General features: G+C 31.9%; 1 protein-coding gene across 4 annotated transcripts in view; it reads right to left on the bottom strand.

Annotated features, from left to right (window-relative positions):
- Nucleotides 1-14,214, bottom strand: part of LOC139517900 (leukocyte tyrosine kinase receptor-like) — a 296,261-nt gene that overhangs the window by 236,195 nt on the left and 45,852 nt on the right. Inside the window, exon 1 of one of the 4 annotated variants that reach the window (XM_071309391.1) lies at nucleotides 10,443-10,768. The exons of the other annotated variants lie outside the window; for them this stretch is intronic. Within the exon in view, the coding sequence (XP_071165492.1) occupies nucleotides 10,443-10,644 (202 nt within the window). The 5' untranslated portion in view covers nucleotides 10,645-10,768. Of the gene's footprint in view, nucleotides 1-10,442; nucleotides 10,769-14,214 lie in introns of those variants that run through there. 4 annotated transcript variants of the gene reach the window in all.

Below are 14,214 nucleotides of genomic sequence, written 5' to 3'. Positions count from 1 at the left end.
GATTAAGTTGATAAAAAAACCTAATCTGTAGGGAGACATTTAAAAATGTTAAAGACTATCATATTTAAATTTATATCAATTTCTGCTGCAATTATCATTCGGGCACAGAAAGATGTTTTCTCAAAAGTTTTTCTTCTTTTAACAAAAACCAAGTTTTTACCTCTAATTTCTTTTCCGATTTTAAATCAATTTGTGTCACTAGAAATCATTATCGTGTTAGAATAGGAATAAGTTTTTACCTTCATTTCAAGTATTGTTGACATGCTAGCATAATAAGGTGTTCTGAAAGAAGCTTTTACTACAATTTCCCCCTCCTGTATTCATAAAAAAAAAAAATTCAACACCAGGAATCAATTAGATTTAACTGAATGATACCTATAGTTCATTTTTTTGAAATCCAAGCATAAAAAGATCTTAAATTTTTTGTTTTTTTTAATCAAAAGCTATGTTATTCTAAAAAATTTGACACCTGGAATCATAGTATATTATATATTAATAAATTTCGATTGCAAAACAAGCACATGAAGATCTTTTTTTTTTCAAAATTCATTTCCACAATGCCCATCTCCATTTAATTTTCAAAAAATCATCTGCAAGCTACTAATACTTTTAAGCTTTTAAAAACTTGTTGAAAGTTAGACCAACAATGTGAAATGTATGTGTACATGTGTAATATTGCAGTCCTGAAACAACAGGAATATCTGACCATGACTTCAATGTAATTGCAGATATCTAACGTGGGATGTGAGTTTATCCTGACAGAAAACAAATTAAGAATTGTAATAGATTTACTTTGGAAATATAAAAGCCAGAACACATACAAATATAATTTTTTTCTTTGAAGTTTATTATCAAACAGTTCAGCAATTAAACTCTAAATTGTTGCATCTAAAAGCTGTAATTGAAAATTGTGTAGCAGTAATGAATATGATTGATTGAGTTACAGGACTATTTCAAAAGTATTTAGGTATTTCAGAATCAATGCAATTTGCAATCAAGTGTTTCATAATCCAAAATAAAAATTAGCTTTTAAAACAACTTCCTAGGTTTTTATGACACAAACCCTGATGAATTTACAAGACAAGCGTGCATACCTGTAAATGTCAAACTTTTTGTATTGATTGCAAAATATATTGAGTTTTTGAGAAAAAGATTGGTCTACCCAATCAAGAAAACATACCCCTGTTTATTAGACATACATCTTATGGACACTAAACTTTGAAAATGAGGTAAATAGCTCCAAAAGGCAGACTAATATATCTCACAATGAATTGATACAGAAGTAGACAAAGTGTGAAAGTTACAAAATTTATACATGTAACTCTTGCAATAGTTCATTATCAGATTGAAAGGTACTTACCAATAAAGAGGCCCCTAAAAGCCTGAATCGCTAACCTTGAACTTTTATGAAAATCTTGCATCAATGATTATTTTGCTGTATTAATGCGTTTATTTAACATGCCATTAAAAGATTCTCTTTATCTATCATAGGTTCTGCAAAAACTAAATAAAATGGAAAGAGTTTACAAGAACTATGATAAATGACTAAAGCAGACACTAAGTGATGGCAATAGCTAACATGACCCACACTCACTCACTGGGCAAGGTGAGCTTTAAACATATGTAACAACTTGACAGATATCAATGACCTCTTCCCAATTTGTCAACTTGACAGATATCAATGATAGCTTCCCATGGTGACAATCTGGAATCAGGCTTAGCTTCTTTATTAGTCAAACTAATAGATATCAGTGGGAGCATACACATGTGTCAACCTAGCAATAAAGTGGGGCAACATTTAAAAATATTTTGGTGGGTAGGAAGGTAGGCATTTTCTTTTTTAATTAGAAAAGACAAATTAAAACGACAGATTTTTTTTAGCCCTTCATGCCTATCTGATTAAAAAACTGCTTTTACATCAAGACAATAACAGATTTTGCAGAGGCAGTTATTTTCTTGGTAGGTAGGATTAGGGCAAACAAACATATTATTTTTATGGCATGGGAGCATCAAATGTGTCAACATAGCAATATCAGTGTGCGCCCCAAAGGGTGAACTCAACATAAGCCAGTATGAGCTTCCAATGGTGTCAGCCTGCCAAGACACCAGTAAGAGTTTCCAAGCTTAAGTTATGTCAAACTAGAACAATTCAATGGGAGCTACAAAGGATTAACTTGACAGATATCAGTGTGAGCCTCCAAAGGGTTAACTTGACAGATATCATTGTGATTCTTGAAAGGGTTAACTTGACATATATCATTGTGATTCTTGAAAGGGTTAACTTGACAAATACCAGTGTGAGCCTCCAAAGGGTTTACCGTTAACTTGACAAATACCAGTGGGAAGCTTCCAAAGGGTTAATTTGACAGATATCAGTGTGTCAGAACCTCCAAAGGTTAATTTGGCAGATACCAGTGTGAACCTCCAAAGGGTTAACTTGAAAAATACCAGTGTGAGCCTCTAAATAGTTAACTTGACAAATATCAGTGGAAGCTTACAAAAGGTAAACTTTACAGATATCAGTGTGAACCTCTAAATGGTTAACTTGACAATTACCAGTGTGAACCTCTAAATGGTTAACTTGACAATTACCAGTGTAAACCTCTAAATGGTTAACTTGACAATTACCAGTGTGGACCTCTAAATGGGTAACTTGACAGATATCAGTGTGAACCTCTAAATGGGTAACTTGACAAATATCAGTGTGAACCTCCAAAGGTTAACTTGACAAATATAAGTGTGAACCTCCAAAGGTTAACTTGACAAATATCAGTGTGAGCCTCCAAAGGGTTAACTTGACAGATATCAGTGTGAACCTCTAAATGGTTAACTTGACAATTACCAGAGTTAACCTTTAAATGGGTAACTTGACAGATATCAGTGTGAACCTTTAAATGGTTAACTTGACAATTACCAGTATGAACCTCTAAATGGGTAACTTGACAAATATCAGTGTGAACCTCCAAAGGTTAACTTGACAAATATCAGTGTGATCCTCCAAAGGTTAACTTGACAGATATCAGTGTGAACCTCTAAATGGTTAACTTGACAGATATCAGTGATCCTCCAAAGGTTAACTTGACAGATATCAGTGAGCCTCCAAAGGGTTAACTTGACAGATATCAGTGGAAGCCTCCAAATGGTTAACTTGACAGATATCAATGAGCCTCCAAAGGGTTAACTTGACAAATATCAGTAAGAGCCTCAAAAGGGTTAACTTGACAAATACCAGTGGAAGCCTCCAAAGGTATCAACCTAACATAGATGACACAAAGATTTAATCCCAAAGTGTCATACTGATAAAGATCAGTATAAGCTTCCATGTTGTCAACTTAACAGATACCAGCTAAGAGTCTCCAATTTTAAATATTCCTCTACAGATCAGTCTCCTAAGAGGTAAAATCTTCGACCTTGGAGAAAAATATGGTTTGCCTATTTCACAACTTGTGCTAAATTTGATTCCCTTTGTTCCCCGAAGTATAAAACATTAAGGAAAAACTTTTTATCAACTTTTAAAAAATGACATCTTACATTTTGTCATAAACAGAAGTTTACTATTAGTTTTAATGCAAGAAGAATTATACATATTTAGCTAGATTATCTCTTGTAATTTAGAAGTAGGAGCTGTGATATAAATGCATTGATTGGCTGGCCCAAAAACTGCAGTTTTAAATCTATTTTTTTTGTAATTCCAACTGCGATTTAATATCTCCCTTTAGCATACAAACTATAATAAATATATGTATCTTCTGTTTTCTATCCTACAGTTGATGTCAGGAGTATAATACAAACAATAGTCTATTTATTATGATATTACATCTGATAATACAAACAATAGTCTATTTATTATGATATTACATCTGAAATCTTAATAAATTTGTAAGTTGTACCATACAAGATACAATCGTACTTTTAAAACAGTTCCATCAGGTTAGGTTACAATCTTCAAAACAATGTTTGCTATAAATAGTTACTTCATTGTCACTCTAAAGTGAGTTTTTAACACCCCTAGACTTTTAAGTACTTACATCTAAATGCAGTATAAAAGCTTTTTTGAATAATTGTTTTGCACTTTTAAGATAAACTCTATCCCAGTTTGTCTTTTCTACACTATCAGACAAGTTGTGGGTATACTAATGGATTAGTTTGTACGCTAAAACAAATGGAAGTCTTGTCATACAAACACTCAATTTATATTGTTGGAAGTCTTGTCATACACACACTCAATTTATATTGTACAAATGTCATGCTACCTTACATTATCTCACATGCACATGTCGAAATCGGTAAATTAAAACATCCACTTATTCTGGACATGTCACAAGTTGGAAATATTTATTGCATAATAAAAACAATCAAATCCTCCACCTTCTCTAAACAGCATGAACAGTATTAAAAAATTGAGCCGCAACAATTTAATTCCATATTTTCTCAAAGAATTAAGCTAACAGATGAGGAAAGTTTAATTAAAAGACAAAACAATTTGTTATCGATAGGAAACAGACATTCATAATAAGGAGTTTACACTAATACACATCTTATTTTGGTGCAACTTAAATATCTAAGGTTCAATAGGTTCTTTTTATATATACAGCTAAATAAGGCTCTAATACATATTGTAAACCTTCATCAACTTGACTTTTCAAATTCAGTAGTGTTTCTATATTAATGCTTTTAAATAGGAGATGCTGTGCTAGATTCCAGAAGAAATTGTCAAACAATTGATGATTGTTTCTTGATTTTAAACAATAAACATCTTAATAAGTATCCATACATGATAGTAACAGGTCATAAGTATCCTTGCTTGGTGGTAAAAGGTCTTGAGTATCTATGCATGATAATAACAGGTCATAAGTATCATTGCTTGGTGGTAAAAGGTCATGAGTATCCATGCATGATAGTAACAGGTCATAAGTATCATTGCTTGGTGGTAAAAGGTCATGAGTATCCATGCATGATAGTAACAGGTCATAAGTATCATTGATTGGTGGTAAAAGGTCATGAGTATCCATACATGATAGTAACAGGTCATAAGTATCATTGCTTGGTGGTAAAAGGTCATGAGTATCCATGCATGATAGTAACAGGTCATAAGTATCATTGATTGGTGGTAAAAGGTCATGAGTATCCATGCATGATAGTAACAGGTCATAAGTATCATTGCTTGGTGGTAAAAGGTCATGAGTATCCATGCATGATAGTAACAGGTCATAAATATCATTGCTTGGTGGTAAAAGTTCATGAGTATCCATGCATGATAGTAACAGGTCATAAGTATCATTGCTTGGTGGTAAAAGGTCATGAGTATCCATGCATGATAGTAACAAGTCATAAGTATCATTGCTTGGTGGTAAAAGTTCATGAGTATCTATGCTTGATAGTAACAAGTCATAAGTATCATTGCTTGGTGGTAAAAGTTCATGAGTATCCATGCATGATAGTAACAGGTCATAAGTATCATTGCTTGGTGGTAAAAGGTCATGAGTATCCATGCTTGATAGTAACAGGTCATAAGTATTGTTGCTTGGTGGTAAAAGGTCATGAGTATCCATGCATGATAGTAACAGGTCATAAGTATCATTGATTGGTGGTAAAAGGTCATGAGTATCCATGTATGATAGTAACAGGTCATAAGTATCCTTGCTTGGTGGTAAAAGGTCATGAGTATCCATGCATGATAGTAACAGGTCATAAATATCATTGCTTGGTGGTAAAAGTTCATGAGTATCCATGCATGATAGTAACAGGTCATAAGTATCATTGCTTGGTGGTAAAAGTTCATGAGTATCCATGCATGATAGTAACAGGTCATAAGTATCATTGCTTGGTGGTAAAAGTTCATGAGTATCCATGCATGATAGTAACAGGTCATAAGTATCATTGCTTGGTGGTAAAAGGTCATGAGTATCCATGCATGATAGTAACAGGTCATAAGTATCATTGCTTGGTGGTAAAAGGTCACGAGTATCCATGCATGATAGTAACAGGTCATAAGTATTGTTGCTGGGTGGTAAAAGTTCATGAGTATCCATGCATGATAGTAACAGGTCATAAATATCATTGTTTGGTGGTAAAAGGTCATGAGTATCCATGCATGATAGTAACAGATCATAATTATCCTTGCTTGGTGGTAAAAGGTCATGAGTATCAATACATGATAGTAACAGATCATAAATATCCTTGCTTGGTGGTAAAAGGTCATGAGTATCCATGCATGATAGTAACAGGTCATAAATATCCTTGCTTGGTGGTAAAAGGTCATGAGTATCAATACATGATAGTAACAGATCATAAATATCATTGCTTGGTGGTAAAAGGTCATGAGTATCCATGCATGATAGTAACAGGTCATAAATATCATTGTTTGGTGGTAAAAGGTCATGAGTATCTATGCTTGATAGTAACAGATCATAAATATCATTGCTTGGTGGTAAAAGGTCATGAGTATCCATACATGATAGTAACAGGTCATAAATATCATTGTTTGGTGGTAAAAGGTCATGAGTATCCATGCATGATAGTAACAGGTCATAAATATCATTGTTTGGTGGTAAAAGGTCATGAGTATCCATGCATGATAGTAACAGATCATAAGTATCATTGCTTGGTGGTAAAAGGTCATGAGTATCCATGCATGATAGTAACAGGTCATAAATATCCTTGCTTGGTGGTAAAAGGTCATGAGTATCTATGCTTGATACAATTACAGCTCATAGGTTTTCATTCTGATTACAATCTCAGCCTCAGGTCTATTGTAAGCATATTTGTTAGTCCCAGACACTAAATTGCAAACAAGAAAAATTTGTAAGGGTTCCGCGGAACCCAGTGTCTTGCTACTTTTGCTGTAAATCGCAGGCTTAACAAAAATGAGGAAAAAAATCAATAAAAATATTCCTCTTGATATTATCTTTTGATTGTAAGAAGCTTCTGTCCAAGTTTGGTAGAAATCCTGGATAGTTTATGAATCTAATAAATGTTTTTTAAAACTTTAACTGAAGACTGTATGTAATGTTAACTGGAAGAAAAACTATGTCCATTTATAAGTAAAATACAGATACAAAGGTACAAAATATTAACAAAATTTCCTTCTAGATACTAGCTTTTGATCATAAACAAGCTTCTGTCCAAGTTTGGTACAAATTTAAAATAGTATAAGAAATTAAGTTATTAATTTTTTCTTTAATTTAACCACAGAGTGCATGAATGTGTTGTTTCCTGGCAGAAAATCTAAGTTCATTTAAAAGTAAAATACAGAAAAAATGGATTTATTTTTTTACAAAATTTACTTCTGGATACTATCTAATGATCATAAACAAGCTTCTGTCCAAGTTTGGTGCAAACCCAGGATAGTTAGAGAAAGTTATTAAAATTTTAAAAACTTTAACCACAGAGTGAATGTAATGTTTCCCAGCAGAAAAACTAAGTCCATTTAAATATAAAATACAGAACTAGAGGCTCTAAAGAGCCTGTGTTGCTCACCTTGGTCTATGTGAATACTTAACAAAGGACACAGATGGATTCATAACAAAATTGTGTTTTTGTGATGGTGATATGTTTGTAGATCTTACTTTACTGAACATTCTTGCTGCTTGCAACTATCTCTATAATGAACTTGGCCCAGTAGTTACAGTAGATAATGTTAGTGAAAATTTACAAATTTTAAATTGCTAAAAATTGACTATAAAGGGCAATAACTCCTTAAGGGGTCAATTGACCTTTTTGGTCATGATGACTTATTTAGGTTTTACTTTGCTGTACATTATTACTGTTTATAGTTTATCTCTATCTATAATAATATTCAAGATAATAACCAAAAACAGCGAAATTTCCTTAATATTACTAATTCAGGGGCAGCAACCCAACAATGGGTTGTCCAATTTATCTGAAAATTTCAGGGCATATAGATCTTGACCTGATAAACCATTTAACTTCATGTCAGATTTGCTCGAAATGCTTTGGTTTTTGAGTTATAAGCCAAAAACTGATTTTACCCCTATGTTTTATTTTTAGCCATGGTGGCCATCTTGCTTGGTTGGCCGAGTCACTGGACACAATTTTTAAACTAAATACCCAAATGATGATTGTGGCCAAGTTTGGTTTAATTTGGCCCAGTAGTTTCAGAGGAGAAGATTTTTGTAAAAAATAACTAAGATTACAAAAAATTTGTAAGGGTTCCGCGGAACCCAGTGTCTCGCCTATTTTTGCTGTAAATTGCAGACTCAACAACAATGAGGGAAAAAATCAATAAAAATATTCCTCTTGTTACATGTACTATTTTATGATTGCAAGAAAATCTAAGTCCATTTAAAAGTAAATTACAGAAAAAACTGAGTAATCTTTTTACAAACTTTACTTCTGGATACAATATTATGATCATAAATAAGCTTCTGTCCAAGTTTGGTACAAACCCAGGATAGTTTAAGAAAGTTATTAAAATTTTTAAAACTTTAACCACAGAGTGAATGTAATGGTTCCCTGGAGAAAAACTAAGTCCATTTAAAAGTAAAATATGGAAAAAATGGATTTATTTTTTTACAAAATTTACTTCTGGATACTATCTTATGATCATAAACAAGCTTCTGTCCAAATTTGGTACAAACCCAGGATAGTTTAAGAAAGTTCTAAAAACTTTAACCACAGAGTGAATGTAATGTTTCTCCGCAGAAAAAACTAAGTCCATTTATAAGTAAAATATGGAAAAAATGGAATTTTATTTTTTCAAAATTTACTTCTGGATATTATCTTATGATCATAAACAAGCTTCTGTGCAAGTTTAGTACAAACCCAGGATAGTTTGAGAAAGTTATTAAAATTCTAAAAACTTTAACTACAGAGTGAATGTTTTGTTTCCTCGCAGAAAAAACTAAGTCCATTTATAGTAAAATACGGAAAAAATGGAATTTTATTTTTACAAAATTTACTTTTGGATACTACCTTATGATCATAAACAAGCTTCTGTCAAAGTTTGGTAGAAATCCAGTATAGTTTAAGAAAGTTATTAAAATTTCAAAAACTTTAACCACAGAGTGAATATTTGTTGACGCCGCCGACGACGACGGAATGTAGGATCGCTTAGTCTCGCTTTTTCGACTAAAGTCGAAGGCTCGACAAAAATGGTTAAAAATTTACTATAAAGGGCAATAACTCCTAAAGGGATATTCTTCTATTTTAATACCATTAATTTGATAGTTATATATTCTTCTGTTTAATACCCTTAACTTGATAATTATATATTCTTCCAATTTATTGTAATCTAGCTATTATTACTTATCAACTAAATTACAGAAATTTTCACTAATACAAATATACCACATCAATATGTCACATCTCATTATATTTATATTTGTTATCTCATTCTATTATATAGCAGCCAATTCCACTTTCCCTAAATCTCCATTTATCCTCAATTCATATCACTTATTTTGGCTTATAAATTAATAGTGTACTATACTGAGAGTATGTTTAGCTTAATTTTTTTATTTTTTAAATTAACATGTACATTTACTCATTCTTTAGAAATATATTTGCATTTAACAAGCCTAGATATTGCTTTGTCAGATAAAACTTCTTTGATGTTAACAGTGATGGTGTTATATTCCAGGATATGGACTGATCTTGTTACAAGTTTTATAAAAGCTCCTCATTTCCCAAACCTTTATTGAATCAAGTATAATCAATTTTTACAAATTCAGTCAACAAAATGCTAGTCAAAAATCAAATCTTCCTGAAATTTGAATAATAATTAATAGTCTACCTAATTAACTCTAATTATTTAACTCACAAATTTTATATATTTCCATAAAATCAATTTTATTCACTGCTTCATGTTGAATTCGAAGGTATTCTAATATTAACTTAGAACAGAATTCAGTTTTGGTAAATAGTGGCATTCTTATACATTTTTGGAGATACTCAAAGTTTGACAAAATCTGCCAAACAAGCAGTTTTGAGCTATCTTCAGGTATTAATAATTTGGTCATATATTTAGAAATATGTGATAATATTGTAAGAACCTTCAAGGGCACATATTGGACTCTGTCTACTGCTACTTAAACCTGAATACACAGGGCTTTCGATGGTTTTGGTCGACTATTTTGATTCCTAAAACAGTGTCCTTTTTTCTGTGAAAGTAATTATGAACTCTACCATAGAAGGCAATTATTTACATTTTTTTAATCCCAAATGATATGCTGTAGTTATCAATTGAATTGCTGTATGAAACACTTCTTCTTTTTTAAAAGACCAACAATTTTTTATAAACACTGATGAAAAAGAAAAAGAAAATGTTGAAATACCAACCTACAAGCTTTTTCTAACCTACTGAACTTTTCCATTTGAACTTCCAAAAAAATGGTCAATTAATCAGAGTTTATCTTTTCTAACAAGACATTCACTCAAATTTAAAACAATTTTTGAACTTTCCTTTAAATATTTGTTCCTACCTTTTTTGGAGTAAATATCATATTCCAATCCATTAGAATCAGTAAACCCATGGGAACTTTCAGAAGTTCTGTAAGTTTTACAATTTTTACTATCTTTACATAATTCTCTATCAGATTTTAATTCACAACTAGAATCAACATCACACAGGTAACATAACGAGACTCCAAAATTGATTAACAAGAATATAACAGGTGTAACCATAGTCTGTCCTGCTCAGTGGCTAGTATCCAAGTATTGCTGATTTATAAAATAATATCAAAAAGCACAATAAAATCAATATTAGTAAAATCCAACAGGTATTCAATTATATAGTAACATTTTCAGCCTTTGAACCTTATTATGATGATTTTCTCATCCACAATAGATTCACCTGTTTTCTATAAAATTGCGTATTAAGAAAAGACAATCTGATCAGGAAAGTTTTTGAAGTTAAGCTCACATGAAATTGTATTACTTTGGTTAAGTACAAAAATCATTTGAGGGATTACTAAGCAATATGTCGAGAGTCAGTGTTGGTAAATGACGATTTTTACATTTATCAAATAACTCTAGATAAGAGCAACAATATTTTCCAATTGAAAGAATTTCCAATCAATTTGTGGCCGATTTGCTTTGGTTTTTATTTGTCTGTCACAGTCATTGCATTGATCATTGTTGATGTAAATAAGCATGTCATAGAAAGCTGTAGAAGGAGTTTTATCAATGACAAGATATTCTCTATTGTTTCCTTGTATTTATTGATATATCGTCTAATTTCCAGAACCTTTTAAATGACTATACTTGTACAAATATTAAACCTACATAATTAAGCTGTCCATTAGGAGCTTTTGATATCATATTAACTTAACTTTTCATGTAAAAGCATTTTTTATATACAATTTCCATTTAATAATTTGGTGCCAGTTTCAGATAGCATTAACAAAACACAGAACCATTTATAATATTTTGTCGATATATCCGTGGTTAATTGGAATCAGAAAAAAATCTGTATAATGTGCCAAGAAGATGAAAAAGCTCCGACACAGTTTTAGTATTCAGTATATTTGGATCATCAGTTTATCATTTATGAAACAAATAGTGTTACCAATTTGTTTTCACTATTCATTTATCACTTTCAATAAAACACCAAATGTAAAAGCCATTTATTTTCATCATCTACCATTTGTTCTCCAGATGTAATTTATTTCACATACGTCATTCAAATCTGAAGTTTGGTGGAGAAAGTATTTTTATTGTCCATACTAATTTCTTGGCCAGACAAAAAACAATGGTTCAGTGTCAAAGTTTTATTTGCTTTCAATATTTCTATCATATCTAAATTCCATATTGATCTTTAAATATTCTTCAAACTAAGATCCATCATTCTAAACTTAATCGTATTATTGTATTTGAATATACCATATATTTAAGTCATTTATAAAAATAGTTTTCTTCAGACTTACAACATTTTTACAATAAAAGTTTGTCTCTAAATGGTTTTCTTCAAAACTGTATATTATGTTACCAAAGCTACATGTACCTACCTTCATACAACCGCAATATTACATAGTTATAACACAGAAATTCCACAAACCTTTGGATCTATAATTTGAACATTTCCTCTCTTGAAGTATTCTGGGCCACTTCCTCACTTGAAACAATAGAACCTGAAAAATTAATCAAAGACTTTACAATGATAATAAAACCAGGAGTTAAAATTCAATCTACTATTTGTTTCTTGTTATGAATAGTCCAACTTGTATTGTAAAATATCATTCTACTTAATATTGTATCCATAGAAAAACAAGAATATTATACATTGTAATTGACATCATGTACAATAAGAATCTTACATGTTCATAGTTCAGTGATTTTGTCAAGTCTGGACTGAAATCTACAGTTCCATGATTCTGTCATGTACAGTCTGGGTTTAAAGTCTACATAGTTCTATGATTCTGTCATGTACCGTCTGGGACTGACATTGATATAGTTCTATGATTCTGTCATGTACAGTCTGTGTTTAAAGTCTACATAGATCTATGATTCTGTCATGTACAGTCTGGAACAGAAGTCTACATAGTTCTATGATTCTGTCATGTACTGTCTGGGACTGACATCTACACAGTTCCATTATTCTGACGTGTACAGTCTGGGTTAAAAAGTCTACATAGTCCTTTGATTCTGTCATGTACAGTCTGGAACTGAAGTATACATAATTCTATGATTCTGTCATGTACAGTCTGGAACTGAAGTATAAATAGTTCTATGATTCTGTCAGGTACAGTCTGGGACTGACCTCTACACAGTTCCATTATTCTGTCATGTACAGTCTGGAACTGAAGTCTACAAAGTTCTATAATTCTGTCATGTACAGTCTGGGACTGAAGTCTACATAGTTCTATGATTCTGTCATGTACAGTCTAGGACTGAAGTCTACATAGTTCTATGACTCTGTCATGTACAGTCTGGGACTGAAGTCTACATAGTTCCATGATTCTGTCATGTACATTCTAGGACTGAAGTCTATATAGTTTTATGATTGCCATGTACAGTCTGGGACTGACGTCTACATAGTTCCATGATTCTGTCATGTACTGTCTAGGACTAAAGTCTACATAGTTCTATGATTCTGTCATGTAGTCTGGAACTGAAGTCTACATAGTCCTATGATTCTGTCATGTACAGTCTGGAACTGAAGTATGCAAAGTTCTATGATTGTCATGTAGTCTGGGTTTAAAGTCTACATAGTTCTATGATTCTGTCATGTACAGTCTGGAACTGAAGTCTACATAGTTCCATGATTCTGTCATGTACAGTTTGGGTTTAAAGTCTACATAGTTCTATGATTCTGTCATGTAGAATCTGTGACAGAAGTCTACATAGTTCTATAATTCTGTCATGTACAGTCTGGGACTGAAGTCTACATAGTCCTATCATTCTGTCATTAACAGTCTAGGACTGAAGTCTACATAGTTCTACGACTCTGTCATGTACAGTCTGGGACTGAAGTCTACATAGTTCCATGATTCTGTCATGTACATTCTAGGACTTTTTTCACAAGTTCTTGATTTGGGTTTGGCAATGTAATTATAAGGGGATTAAGGACAGGTAATTCAGAGTTTTCACAGCTGTAATTTTCCCAATCTGATTTCTTTTTGACCATATTTTGATTAGATTTTTATCTGCAAAACTCTCTCATTATAATTGATTTTAATAATTTTATCAAGATCTACATCAAAATTAATACCCAATAACTTAAAAGATGTTGCACCCCAGGATAAATTTCTGTTTGGACAGTATCGTTTACTCTCAATTTAAACTACCTGTGTTTTAGAAAAGTTTATATTTAGCCCTGAGAGATTTGCATACTAATCTAATTCATTTAAAGTTTGATTTAAGAACCGTTCACTTCCATCTAAAAATAAGTGAAGTATCATCTGCAAACTGTGATAACTTATGTTCTATCCTAGTCACAGTTATGCCAGTAATATTTTTATTCCCCCGTATTCTAATTGCCAAAATCTCTGCACAAAGTATAAAAAGGTAGGGTGATAAGGGATCCCCTTGTCTACAGCCACGTCCTATTTGAAAAAAATCTGAAAGATTTCCTCCCTGAATGACTGCAGATGAGATATTATTATAGAACTTTAACCCAGTTGATAATAGATTCACCAAAATAAAAACATTGCAACACTGACACCAAAAAGTCCCAAGATAGAGAATCAAATGCTTTTTCAAAAATCAATTAAAATCAATAAACCTGGAATGTTATGTTCTTCTGTATATTGTAAA

Source organism: Mytilus edulis, chromosome 3, assembly GCF_963676685.1.
Source record: "Mytilus edulis chromosome 3, xbMytEdul2.2, whole genome shotgun sequence".
Lineage (NCBI taxonomy): Eukaryota > Metazoa > Mollusca > Bivalvia > Mytilida > Mytilidae > Mytilus > Mytilus edulis.
This window is presented reverse-complemented; position numbering and strand designations above follow the sequence as displayed.